A 14,444-nucleotide genomic window follows, 5' to 3' on the forward strand; every position below is an offset into this window, starting at 1 on the left:
CTTTGTGTTTGAATTGCATAGGCCAGTATTCTGAACATAGAATAGAATGCCATAGGATTAATAAAAACTATAAATTGGTGCTTGAACATAAGGATGATATTATATAATCAAGAAGTCAACTACAAACTATATTTTGTTATGAAATATATGTGATTTATGTTATCTGGGCAGTTGTTTATATACATATTTATGTCAAGCCAGATAGTTAATTAGATTTTGTTTTTACATTAGAAAGGCCAACAATTATAACTTTTCAGCAGATTATGAACCCTGGAGTTTGTTATTTTTTAAATGTAAGAATCACTAATTCTGAATGTGAATTTGTAGTTGTTCCAATATTAATTATATACTGAAATGTGTGTGTGAGAAGCTATATTGACATAAAATGGACTTTGAGAACAGAATAAGAATATTTGCTATGTATGTTACAGAAATATAACTTTCAAAGCAATCAAATCATATTTGAAAATTTTACCAAATTGTACTTGGTAAAAGAAAAACTCTATTTTTAATTTTTATTTTAAAGAATGAAAGTTTCTTCTCTGATTATTTCTTACATTAAAAACACATTAGTAAATGCTTTTATATGGAGTTTTAGAAAGGCAGTGCCTACCTTTTTGAGTCATTTAATTTAGTGTTAAAGCAAAATGTCTTCAGATAGAGAAAGGAAGGTTGTGTGTATACGTGTGTATGCACACGTGGGCATATAAGCAATTTTATAGGTTCAAGAAAGAGTGGACAGTAGAAGGATTAATGCTGATTCTATAAAAGCTACCTTGGGGAAAAATAGATTTGCTGCTTGCTATATCTTATGCTTCATAAGATATAACAACTATAAAGAAATAACAACTATAAAGAAAAGGGTAAAATTAAAAGTATAAGGCATGCTATCGGTTACTTTTATTTAGAATTCATAATCTTTGGTATGAATATTACAAGTGCAACTGAAGTTTAGCATATGTAGATTGCCATCCTTAATATTCTAAATTCAAATTAAGAGTATATTTGCATATAATTTATTACTTGTTAAAATGAAAACATTTGAAATAGCTAGTTAGAGTGTAACTCTCAAGAACTAACTGTCCAATTTTATGTTAGAAGGTCAGACAAGCAAAAGATATTAAAATAGTAGACCTTTTCAAATTGATCAAGTCATTTACATGTAAATGATTATATGCAAAATTTAATGTCTTTAGAACAAGAATTCTGTGTTTGTATATTTTTATTGCTTCTTTTTTTAATGTTGCTTTTAATCTCTATTTGACCTTTGCTTATATAGGATACAACTGCATTCAGTTGATGGCAATTATGGAGCATGCTTACTATGCCAGTTTTGGTTACCAAGTCACAAGCTTCTTTGCAGCTTCAAGGTAAAATGGAAAACTCATTATAGCCATTCTTATTTGAGCAAAAAATTGAAAAAAAATTAATTTTTACATTTTATATGATGTTTTGTAACCTATTTTAGTGTTAGCAGAGCTAACAGAAGCTGAGCATTTTTTACTAAGATCATAGACTTTTCTCATATAGCCTTAGAGATTGGCCTTGATTTAACATTGTTTTTCGTGAAATGATTTCTAATGAAGAATACACAATTATCTGCTTAAATTGTCATGTACTTGGAGGCCCAAGATTTAGTCAGAAAATCACATCTTATGGAAGCCATTATTGCTAGATCTTATTACATCCTTTTATGGAAAGAGATTGACTCGTGTGGGAAGGTGACTGAAGTGTTTATTGGTAGGACATAGACTGTCCACAGAAGGACGGTCCTCCCCAGGCTGAAATCCAAGGAATGTGCCTCTCTGGGCAGAAAGACACCAAGGGGTCCTATTCAGTTGAATAGGTGCTAACCTGAATGACCACAAGTTGAACAAATCCAACATTGTTTCTGCTTCATGGAGCTTACACTGTGCTGCATATAGACATTAATCCAATAATTGTACATATTATGATTTCTAGCTCTAATGAAAGCTAAGAAGAATATGACGGTATTATAATAGCATAGAATCACAGGTCTGCTCAGATTAGATTAGATATGAACTGACGTTGGAGCTGAGATCTAAAATATGATTAAAAGTTAACTGTGGGGAAGAATGAAGTGAAAATAGGTAGAATTCTAGACATAATTTAAAAAAAACCCACTGATTTATTTACCTGTTTCTCTTTATAGTTCTATTTGATTAAATTATCTTTACTTACTGTCTCTAGTTCCTTCATTTCTCTTCTTTCTTGAACTCATTACAAGTAGCCTCTTCACTTTTACTGTAATTACTCTTGTCAAGGATACTGATGGCCTCCACTTGTCAAATCCAAAGATCAGTTCTTATTTGTATTGTCAACAGTGTTTGGCACAATTGGTTATTCCCACCTACCTGGAACTTTTTTTTTTCTTGGCTTTCAGAATAGTATACTTTCCTATTGTTTTCTTCACCTCTCTTGTTGTTTCTCCCTTATTTCCTTTGCTCCTTCTGACTAATGAAGATTTGATTTTCCAGTATTCAGCCCTTGGTTTCGTTCTCTTCTTTGTCAATATGAAGCACCTTGGGTTCTCATCAAGTCTTATCTATTCTATGGCTTTAATACACTTTATATGCCCACTCCCAAATTTAGCTCTCCAGTCCTGACCTCTGTTGTGAACTTCAAACAGTATCTATTTGACATTGGGATATCTAATGCCTATCTAGTACTAAACATGTCCCAAATTAAATCCCTGACCTTACCTTCCGTCCTCCCTCCTGCTGTCTTCCCTTGTTCAATAGATGACATCTCCATCTTCTAGTTTTTCAAGCCAAAAACCTTTTGCATTATACTTAACTCTCTTTTCCCATCTGTCCCTACACACAACCTATCACAAAACTTAGCCACCTATAACTTCAAAAAGTATTAAAATCTGGCTGCTTCAACTCCTACCACCCTGGTCCAAGTTGCTGTTATCTCTTACTTCTATTATTTCAAAAGCTCTTTAACTGGTCACTCTGTTTTCTCTTGTCCTTGCTTTCTTTCCCTAACATTCTCTACCTCCATACTCATGGACCACTTTCTGCACAGTGGCCAGAGTAACCATTTTAAGTAGCCTATTGGCTATTCTTCAAATGCTCCTAGCTCATTTCTGTCCCTACGGCCCATTTTCTCTGAGTGTTGTTCACCTTAGTTGTTGACATGCCTTGCTCTCTATTTCTTTGAGTTCTTTGCTCAAATATTGCCTTATGAAACTTTCACTGGTGACCCCTTTTAAAATACCAAACCTGTCCTTCCTACCAGTGGCTTTGCTTCATTTTTCTTTAGAGAAGTTATTGCTATCTGACATTCTATATATCTTGCTTATTTTTTCATTGTATCCCAACTAAAGTGTAAATTCCATAGGGCAGTGATATTTATTCTTTTCACTGCTGAATCTCCAGAGCATAGAAAATTTCATGACATGGTAAACAGCTTAACAAGTGTTTGTTAAACAAACGAATGAACAAATGAATGGAACTTTAGGACTTTTCAGTTATTGAACATGCTGTTCAATGAGTAGAAAAAAGGCTAAGTAGCTAGGATAAGAAGAAGAAGGGGTAGAGTGTCATAAAATAAGTCTGAAGTTATAGAAAGGAGACATATTAAGCAGTGTAATAGGTCATGAGAAGGATACTAGTCTTCATTCTAAGATAATGAGAGTGCAAATATGATTTTAGGTAGAAGATGACATAATCTTAGTTGCATTTTTAAAAGATAGCTCTTATTGCCCAATGGAGTTGGTTATTAGGAAACCTGCTCTATAAACACTATACTATACCATGGATAGGAAACAAGATAGCCACAGCCCCTGCCCTCGAGGATCATATAGTCTAGTGAGGAAGAGAGGCAGTGAACAATCATAAGGATGATTATTTATTTAAAGGACAAAGATGATGCAATGGAAGACTGTAATATCAAGATTTTACATAGTTTAAGAAAGGACTTCCTCTTGGGAGCGATTTTTGTTTTTTATGTAGACTAGAAAACTGCTTTTGACACAAGCACACGTACATGTGAGCTACCTCATTTTTCTGCTTGGGTGGTGACATAAATGACATTTCCTCTTGGCCCAGTGGTGCCTGAGCACATTTCAGTTTAAGAATAAGTAAGTACAGGAGGGATGGCCTCAATCAAGGCACCAACGACATTTGGAGAAAAACTCTGAGTCCCCCTTACCTGAACCATACATATTTTCAATGGCCAGGTACGTGAACAGGAATGATCATGTTCCCAATACTAGTTAAACTTGGAGATGGAAATCAGAAGCTCTGAGTATAGAGAAGCAGAGTTTTACTGTGTACCTAGGCAAAATATGAATTTTTGTTGGTATATAAATATACGTTTAATAGCCTGATTTAAATTTCTACTGAATACTTTTAAATTTGCTTAATAGCAAATATTAAGCAACTTTGAATTGTATCTAAGTATTATATTGCATTTTCATATTTAAAGTGTTTAGTATTGTGCTGGTAACACAATTGATACATAGTGAATGATTAACTGTTTAAGTTAAATATGATATATCTTAATTTTACTGCGTTCTTTACTTTTAGCCGTTACGGAACCCCTGAAGAGCTAAAAGAACTGGTTGACACAGCTCACTCAATGGGTATCATAGTCCTCTTAGATGTGGTACATAGCCATGCTTCAAAAAATTCAGAAGATGGATTGAATATGTTTGATGGGACAGATGCCTGTTATTTTCATTCTGGACCTAGAGGGAATCATGATCTTTGGGATAGTCGATTATTTGCATATTCCAGGTAGGTACATATAATATGGAAATATTTTCTTTAAAATTAATTTCAAGAAATTTTACAAAATTCATTGTGTATCTTCTCACTGATACTTAATTTCTTAATTTGACATTTTATAATTTTATGAAGAATATTTAAGATACTTATAGAATTTACCTTGTTTTGTATAGCACATGTATTCATGGTAAGTTGCATTAATTTGTTTAACAGATCTTTTGCCATTTAAAAAATATCGGTTATATTGTCATTTTAAAGGATTAATGTGAAGCATAAATTTTAATATCTAAAGGACCACTTTATCAGGTTGACTTAACCATAGCAAATCTCCTTTTAACAGAGAAATACACATTGTTTTAAGCAGGCTATTTTTAAAAATCATACCTTATGTTTTGCTGTCTTAATAATATTACATTTTGATTGTGGTTAAATGATTTAATTATAATAACAACTAATATTTATTAGTGCGTAATATAACATGTCAGGTATGGTGCCAAATGTTTTAGATAGATTAGCTAAATATTTTATTTATTCAGAACAGCATCTCTACTTATACATGGTAAGTACTGTTTTTATAGCCAAAAGATAATAAGCTAAAGCATAGTGTTGAAATAATTCATTAAGATGAAATACATATCTGCCTTTTACCATCTAAATAGGAGGGCGTTTTATGTGATTAAATCTAAATATGATATGACAAACGTTTTTAAAAACCCCAGGTAACTTTCAACTTGTATTTATTATTGATCATGTGTTAAAATATAATCATAATATGTTATCAGGCATATTAAAAGTAGCATAGCCTCAAGTAATGTATAACTAATTTTTATAATAAATATTTTAGAAAGAATATAATGAATCATTTTGGATGTTACATATTTCATAAACATACACATACCTAGAAAATGAGCAGTCTAGAACAATGCTTCAGCAAATACTTTGATAAGATGAAGAATTCTAATTTTTCAGTACAAATTAGATGACTTTTATGTGGAAGAAATTGTTTTGTTTCACTCTTTTCTTGATATCATACATGATTGTATATTTCATAGCCATACAGGAATCACACATATCAAATGAAGCAGAATAATGTATAAGAAAAGACACAAGAGGCAAAAGCAGGTGGCTGGGTTCCAGGCCTAGCTTCACTCTGGTACAAATCAATTGATCATTCTGGTTCTCAGGTTTTTAGTTTTAAGGAGACAGAGTTTGGGGGCTAGTACTCTGTAAAAGTATTTTATATTTTTATCACTTTTTTGAATTTTGCTTTTTATACTATGGATTTATAACAAGACTGAACCTGTTCTAATTCTGTGATATAATCCCACTAATTACATTATTGAGTAAATCTTATGAAAATTGTTTGTGAACAGAAAGTAAAATTAACCAAACTTTCTGGTTTATATTTGGATGAATAAGAGTTAACTCTATCATGTAGAACTGTGCCTTGTGAAAGAAACACAATAAATGGTTAAATTTGTATGTTGTAAAATGATTCTTCTGTAGAACTGTGTCTTAAAAAAACACATTAAGTAGGTAGATTTTTATGTTATAAAATTATTCTTTATTTTATTAAAATACTCATTTTAATGTATTTTTCTATACCATGAGCTCTCAAAGTATGTAAAGTTATCAATTTTCTGAAGAAAAGGAATTTTATATAATTGTTTTAAAAATATTTCTACAGAAATTAAGACATGTTTAACATTTTCATTTAATCAGTGGTTTCTTTTGTTAATGAAGAGGAAATATGAATTCTCAGGTGCTTATTTTTGGCAAATATATATTATGGTTTTAGCTTATTATTATTATTTTATTATGACTATTTTTTTGGCTTTGTTATGTCATATAGGCTTAGTCCTCTGTAAATATAGTTCCATGTAAAATGTATTTCTAGTCTAGATGCTCTATTTTATATCTAAATTTTCCAATTTTTAAAGAATTAGTATTCCTTATGTGGGTTTATACTATTGATTATGACATCATTAAACACTGTAGATAAAATCCTACAAAGCCAGTGTATATCACCAAATTTAAACAAATAGATTTTACATACTTAGATTTTTCAATACATAAAATACTAAAATTTTTAGTACTTTTGAATTTTTTCTCAATACTATGTATAATTTATTAAAAACTTTATTGAAAATATTTTATTAGCCTGATTATATTTATTCTGCTTTTTTCTCTTACATTTTCTTTCTTCTATTATAGCATTTGAAATATAACATCACTGTGGTGTAATGCTAAAGCAGTTTCATAATCAGCATTCATTATTCAATCCTTACTCTGCTCTTTTGATTATCTATTGCTTAACAAACCAGCCCCAAATTTATTGACTTCAGACAACAGCAATTGTTTATTTTGTTTCCATATCTACAATTTGGCCATAGCTCAGCCTGGACAGCTCTTTTTTCCAGGCTGTGTCATTTAGGGGTGGAGCATCCACTCCAAGGTGGTTCACTCATATGACTGATAGTTGATCCTAGCTCTCAGCTAGGAGCTCAACATGGCTGTGGGTTAAAAGGGCCTCAGTTCCTCTCTTCGTGGCCCACTCCACAGGTTACCCATTATCTCACAAAAATTGAGTCCCAAAGGACAGAACACAGAAGCTGCCTTTTCTTATGGTCTGGATCTGGAAACTGATAAAGCATTATTTTTGTTATAAATTATTGATCAGTTACAGATTCAAGAGACAAGGGACATGGATTCTTCCTTTCAGTAGAAGGAACATTAAAGAATTTCAGGGCTATGTTTTAAAATTCCGCCATCTAACAAATTTTGACCACACACACTGAATATGCCACTTCACAAATTCTAAAGAGATATATTGGAATACCCATCTATGTGGAAATACTATTTTTCTCACCTATGTTTCTGTGATAGAGAGTTATGTCTGATATAGGCAATTTTAAAAGAATACATTTTTCATTTTAAAAATAAGAATGCCATTATTAATAATTAGAAAATATAAAAAGGCACACAAAATCCAACATAAAAATTATCCTTTATAAATATCCTTTATAAATAACATATATTGTATGTAAGTGCCTTTAATGAGTATCCCTACATGCATCTACACAAGAATACCCAAGCCTTCACTATGACCCTCCCCATAGAATAGCTAGTCTGCCTATTGTTTTGGGTTTGTTCCTTAAGCAGACGAATTCAGAAACTACAATTTATATTTCATATTTTAAAATATAAGTTATTTTCCTCCTTACCTTTGATATGTTGATTAATATTATACTCCATTGAAAAATATGTATGAAAATGGTACATGGTTTACCTAAGGCCTAAGCCTCTACTTTGAAAACTTGTAATAATTTTTGAAATTATTGTATTTCCTGTTTGAAAAAAATTGATTTTATATAGAAACTGCTTCTGTAGAAATATGTTACTGATGCTCATTTCATCCTATCTATATGTCACAAACTGTCACCATTTATAATCTCTGATTCAAGTGCCATCATCAAAGTTATCAGAATTAAATCTTTCGCTCTCAGTAATACCAGAGATCCTGACTGTGCTGTATCATTACCTGCTATGAATAAATTTCCAATCAGGAGCTGCCCATGTTTTAATTTTCTGTCTACTTGGCTGAGCTGCCTTCTAACTCCGCTAAATTGCTAATGACAGCTCATAACTGAGATTGGGTTGTCCTTTCTTTAGCTGGTAAAGGGAACTTTCTGACAAATCTGTCACCCATAAGTGTCAGAAGTTTCTAGAGTAAGAAATAATGGATATAATTGAGAGGTCTCAGATCTAAATTCTGTTTGGCATATGCATCTGGCACTATGTAAATACACTTGATAAAAACACAAGACAACAGATTTGTTGAGCTTAAACAATTATTTTGCCTTAATCAATACTATAGCTTCAAATGAGTCCTTTTTTTTGTTGAACATTTCTGTCAAAGGTAAGATGTTGAATCTCAAAGGACATAGTAGAGCTAATGCTCATTTTTCGCCTGAACTTTACATTTGGATACAAAAGTAGTATAATCATATATCAACAACTTGAGTTTGTAATGTGACAGCCATTAGACAGGAAGATACTATACTCTTATCTTGAGTTATTAGAGTTCTTTTAAGAAACAAAAGCAAATCCACTTTGCTTTTTTAATGTCATAACCACATTGAATAAAATACCCCTAATACAGACACTAATATTTGGGGTTTCTTAATCATGCTAAGTCTTTTCCATAGTTAGAATGTAGAAGGAAATTCATGGGGGCTTTCCCTGCTTAGAGTGAATATTTGGATCTTAATATTCTTATTATATGGTGTTTCTTTTTTAGTTTCTTAATATAGTGAATTACTTTGATTGTTTTCAAATGTTGAGCCAATCTGGCATTCCTGGGATAAACCTTCATGAACATAGGTGTTAATATTCTAAACAAAATTTTAGCATATTTATGTATGATATTACATCATGACCAAATCAGTTCTAAATGATGAATGTTAATTTAATAATTATTGTATATTAATATACTAGCTACTGAGTGTATGGCATCCTCGTGATCAGCAAGAATTTAAAAATAAGCACCCAGGACATGAATAGAAACCTCTAAAATTATTATTTTTGAAAGAATTTCAAAGGCATATGCTTCTTTGGGATTTCTTAAAAACAAAAATCATATGCCATAGGTGAAATATGCCCTTTTGGCTATAGTAAAAATGCCCACAATAACAGAGAAAATAGCATAGAAAAGGTAAATGTGTACATCTACTTTTGAGAACAATTTGGTTTTAACTGGAAAAGTTGTAGATTCATATATCCTAAGATGCATTACTAGATATATATACTTGGGAAACTACTTAGCATATGCTTATCAGAAGTTTGGGGGAGGAATCACTCCCTTCAGATATTTTAATGATTAATTTGAAGTAGCTGTTTTCAAAGAAAGTTCAGTTATGGAGAAAGCATTTGGGGGAAAATATCAAGAAAAAGGTTCTATCATTGTGATTTTATTGCCACGAATGATTTCAGTCATGAAAACTCTTTCATTGGTATACACATAAACATTGGCAGTTTTTGCCAAACTTAAAATTATTCCAGTTTTAGTTTGTCCTAAGCCCATTGGTTATAAATATAAATGTTATTATAAATATAAATAAATAATCTTGAGGTTACTTGGCAAGATCTAGCTTCAGGGAAAACAGAAACATACAAGCTAAATTTCTTGAATGATAGATGGTGGAGGAAGTTGAAAAACAGTTTTATAATTTGATAGTCACAGCCATTGATCTTCTTTCATTTATATCTATGTATTTTAGTGAACTATTACATCCAGTACAATCATTAAAATTGTACATTAAAATAATTTTTAATTAGAACTTCATTATTTTATCTTTATTTTGAAATTAGTTTATTTTTGTATATGAGTTTACAGTATACTTAATATGTCACTACAGTGGTAATTATATACAATTAATAAATAGGTAAACATATGAGGACAGTGCTGAAAAGTTTTTACTGATAGGGGGCACATCATCGAAAAAGGTTATAAATCAATGAATTAGATCATTCATTGCTCAGTTACATTAAGGTTAATATCAAAGATTTTTTTAAAGAAGGAAAAGCTTTTTTGGTCAATTTATAAATTTATTGATTCATTTATTTTAGTAAACATATTGAGCATCTACCATATATCATGCCTTTAGGGAGGTGATATTTTCAATATATTTAAATGTAGCACAAAACCCCAAAAGAAAATATGTTTTACTTTCTTCGCATAGAGTTTAGGGCATTTAATATTTTTTAAATTAAAATGATACAGCATCATTTTAGACAGACAAATATTTGTCCTATTTGCTTTATAAAAAACAAGTGATGCTTTTTTGCTTTTTAAAAAGCAAATGATGGACGATTAAAAGGCAGTTTTGGACATAGATTTAGTAAATAGCTAACTATTCCAAAGGGAGTCAGACAATTAAAAACAAACAAACAATAACTTATAGCCTATTCATTAAGAATATTAGAAGCTGACAGTATGACTGTTAATAAATGCTGGATGTCCCATAAAAAGTCTTACTGTTTTCTTCTTTTATAGTATTTTTTTTCTTTTAGTATTTTTTTTCTTGTTTAAACCTGAACTGAATTTCAGCTTGATTAAGGGAAATGGTTAAATCTACTATTTTATAGAAAGTAGAGTTAGACTGAAAATTCAGACAGACTAATTCTCTTTTGTAAAAGAGATTAAGAAAGTTGCTATATCAATCTAATCTGTCTGGATTTGAGTTTGAGTCGTAGAAATATAACTTCTATCACAGGGTTTATGAGATTATTCAGCCTCGCAGAAAGGTTTCTATTGATGCAGAGCACACCACAGGAGTAAAGATTTACAGTCTTTGCATAAACTTTGTTCCTGGTATTATCTGCCTCATTTATTCTCCACATGTCTAGATTAAGGTACATGTGGATATCTCAAAAATACCTGGAGTATTTAGGTCTTATTCACCTATAACATTCACATTCTGAAATCCGAAGTCACTCTAAAATAAGACAGTTCTATTTGATAATTTGCCTTAAATTTGAAAATGTTATGTGTTGCTGTAAAAGCAACTTCTTTAGCGTAAGACAATGGTAAATGCTTGTGACAATGTTCAGAAAATTTCTATTCAATGCTTATTCTTTAACTTGGGGAATTTCACGGAGTCTATAATGTTATCTGGGTGTTGTTTATGACCTTTTAAAATAAGCAGGTTAAAAATGAAAAAAAAATCAGTTTTTCTTTTTTATCTGTGTAACAGAACAACTTGTTTAAGCATGTCTGTTTTCTAGGGTATGGACTAGCGGTTTCGAAGTTATTAAGAGATATTTCATGGTTTCCTAGCTGAATGATTTCTTTAGCTTTATGCTGCAGATAAATAACCAATGTTAAATTGAGACAATTATTTTCAGGAAATATAGGTATCATCATTCTTGGAGGATACATATTTATAAGTAATGTAAAAATTATTCATTTTTGAGGGTTATATTCCCCAGTCATTAGATTAGTGATCAGGCATATTTTTCTCTAACTTCTGAATTTCCCATCCACATTTTGTGAAGATGAGATATTTATTTGGTTGTACCTTGAGTCTTCAGTCTTTTTTTTTTTCTTTTTTTTTTTTTTTCTTTTTACCATTTTTAAGAGAAGGCATCAGCTTCAGGGTTTATTATATTTTTTTCTTGCAGGTTAAAGTATCTCCCCAAGATTAGACCTTTGCCCATGTAGCCTTTAAAAATTCTGTCTGCTGAAAGCATTAGTAAAAATCAGGGTCAGTTATTGTTAACATTTTCTTACATTGCTTTAGGAAGCAATACAGCTTAATAACCAATTTTTCTGAGACTGAATCTCTGTTCCTGGTACTGTGTTAAGGATAGCAAATGAGACTGACTAACTGTCTGCTCACTGGGGTTTACCTGGTCTTTGTGAGATGATGATAATCTGGATGACTACAGTGAGAACCTTTATTAAAGGCCATTCAATTTGGAGGCATAGATGTTTTATATATATTTTTTAAATATATTAATTTTTCAATTCAGTTGATATAGAATATTATAATAGTTTCAGCTGTACAACATAGCAATTAGACATTTATGTAACTTATGAAGTGATTACCCCAATAAGTCTAAAACATATCTGACACCACACAGTTATTACAATATTATTGACTATTTCTTCTATTCTACTTTATATCCCCATAACTCTTTTGTAACTACAATTTGTACCTCTTACTCTCTTCCCCCAATTTACACATCCCTGCAACTCCCATTTCCACATGGCTACCATCAAAATGTTCTCTGTATGTTTGTTTCTGTTTTGTTTGCTTATTGCGTTCTTTAGATTCCACATATAAGTGAAATCATATGACATTTGTCTTTCTCTGTCTGACTTATTTTGCGGATGGCAAAATTTAATTCTTTTTTTACGGTTTAGTAATATTTCATTGTATATATGTACCACTTCTTCTGTATCCATTCATCTATTGTGGGTACTTACGTTGCTTCTATATCTTGGTTATTGAAAACAGCTCTGCAATGAACATATAGATGCATAGGACTTTTCAAATTAGTGTTTGAGTTTTCTCTGGATAAATACCCAGAAGTGGAATTACTGGGTCCTTCTTGATCTCCTCTCACAGTCTTTATTTTAAAGTCTGTTTTGTCTAGTGTGAATATTGCTACCCCGGCTTTTTTTTTTTTCTATTTTTATGGAACATCTTTTTCCATCCCTTTACTTTCAGTCTGTATGTATCTTTCGATTTGAAGTGAGTCTCTAGTGGGTAGCAAATGTAAGGGACTTGTTTTCTTATTTATTCAGCCATTTAATCCATTTCCATTTGAAGTAATTGTTGACAGATATGTAGTTATTGCCATTATATTATTCGTATTTTCGATCTTTTTTTGTCTCCTTCTTCTTAAAGGAGACAAAACATTTCTTGTAATACTGATTTGGTGTTGATAAACTCATTTAGTTTTCCCTTGTCTTTATATGTCCTTTAAGTCTAAATGATAGCTTTGCTGGGTAAAGTTATCTTGGTTGTAGGTCCTTGCTTTTCATCACTTTGAATAGTTTGTGCCAATCCCTTCTGGCCTACAAAGTTTCTATTGAAAAATTAGCTGACAATCTTATGGGTACTATCTTGTAGATAACTAATTCTGTTTCTCCTCCTTCTTTTAAGATTCTCTCTTTGTCTGTAAACTTTAGCATTTTAATTGTGATGTGTCTTGGTATGGCTCTATTTGGGTTCATCTTGTTTGTGACTCTATGTGCTTCCTGGACTTGTATGTCTATTAACTTTGTCAGGTTAGGGAACTTTTTCGTCATTATTTCTTCAATAGATTTTCAATTCCTTTCTTTCTTCTCCTGCTACCTCTATGATGTGAATGTTGATACTCTTGATGTTGTCCCAGAGACCCCTTAAACTAGCCTCATTTTGTTGGATTCTTTTCTTGTTGCTGCTCTGATTGGATGTTTTCTTCTACCTTATCTTTTAAGTCGATGATTCAGTCCTCTGCTTCATCTAATCTACTCTTAAATCTTGCTAATGTATTTCTTATTTCAGTTATTGTCTTCATTTCTGACTGGTTCTTTTTTGTTTTCTATATCAATTTTTATGTTTTCTGTCTCTTTGTTAAAGTTCTCATTGAGATCATTGAGCATCCTTATAATCAGTGTTTTGAACTCAGTATCTAGTAGCTTGCTTGTCTTTATTTTGTTTAGTTCTTTTTCTGGAGCTTTGTTCTGATCTTTAATTTGAGGCCTATTTGTTTTGTTTCCCCATTTTGCCTGCCTCCCTGTGTTTGTTTCTATGTATTAGGTAGAGCTGCTACATCTCCCAGTCCTAATAGAGTGGCATTATGTAGTAGGTGTTCCCTGGGACCCAGTGGCCAGGTGCTCCAGGTGTGTTCCTTGTATTCCCTGTGTGTGCCCTCCTGTGGTAATTGAGCCCTTTAAGAGGAGTCACCTCTGTCTCATTCAGCCACAGTCTTTGCTGGTTTTCACAGCCAGAATTTGTGGGGACTTTTTTTTCCAGTCCTGGAACCCTTTTAGTGTAGAAATAGACCCCTCACTCCTCAAGGGAGACCTCTGCAGCCAAGATACCCCTTCAAATTTTTAACTGCCACATAAGGATGTTGGACCAGCCCACTTTGAGTCCGCACCATTCCTACTAGTTTCAGCATGGCTTGTTCTGT

General features: G+C 31.8%; 1 protein-coding gene across 1 annotated transcript in view; it reads left to right on the top strand.

The window, feature by feature from the left end:
- Positions 1 to 14,444, top strand: part of GBE1 (1,4-alpha-glucan branching enzyme 1) — a 197,132-nt gene that overhangs the window by 75,294 nt on the left and 107,394 nt on the right. The window contains exons 5-6 of the mRNA XM_023528476.1: positions 1,280 to 1,370; positions 4,557 to 4,766. Of these exons, the coding sequence (XP_023384244.1) occupies positions 1,300 to 1,370; positions 4,557 to 4,766 (281 nt within the window). The 5' untranslated portion in view covers positions 1,280 to 1,299. The remainder of the gene's footprint in view (positions 1 to 1,279; positions 1,371 to 4,556; positions 4,767 to 14,444) is intronic.

Source organism: Pteropus vampyrus, unplaced genomic scaffold (assembly GCF_000151845.1).
Source record: "Pteropus vampyrus isolate Shadow unplaced genomic scaffold, Pvam_2.0 Scaffold26, whole genome shotgun sequence".
NCBI classification, from domain to species: Eukaryota; Metazoa; Chordata; class Mammalia; order Chiroptera; family Pteropodidae; genus Pteropus; species Pteropus vampyrus.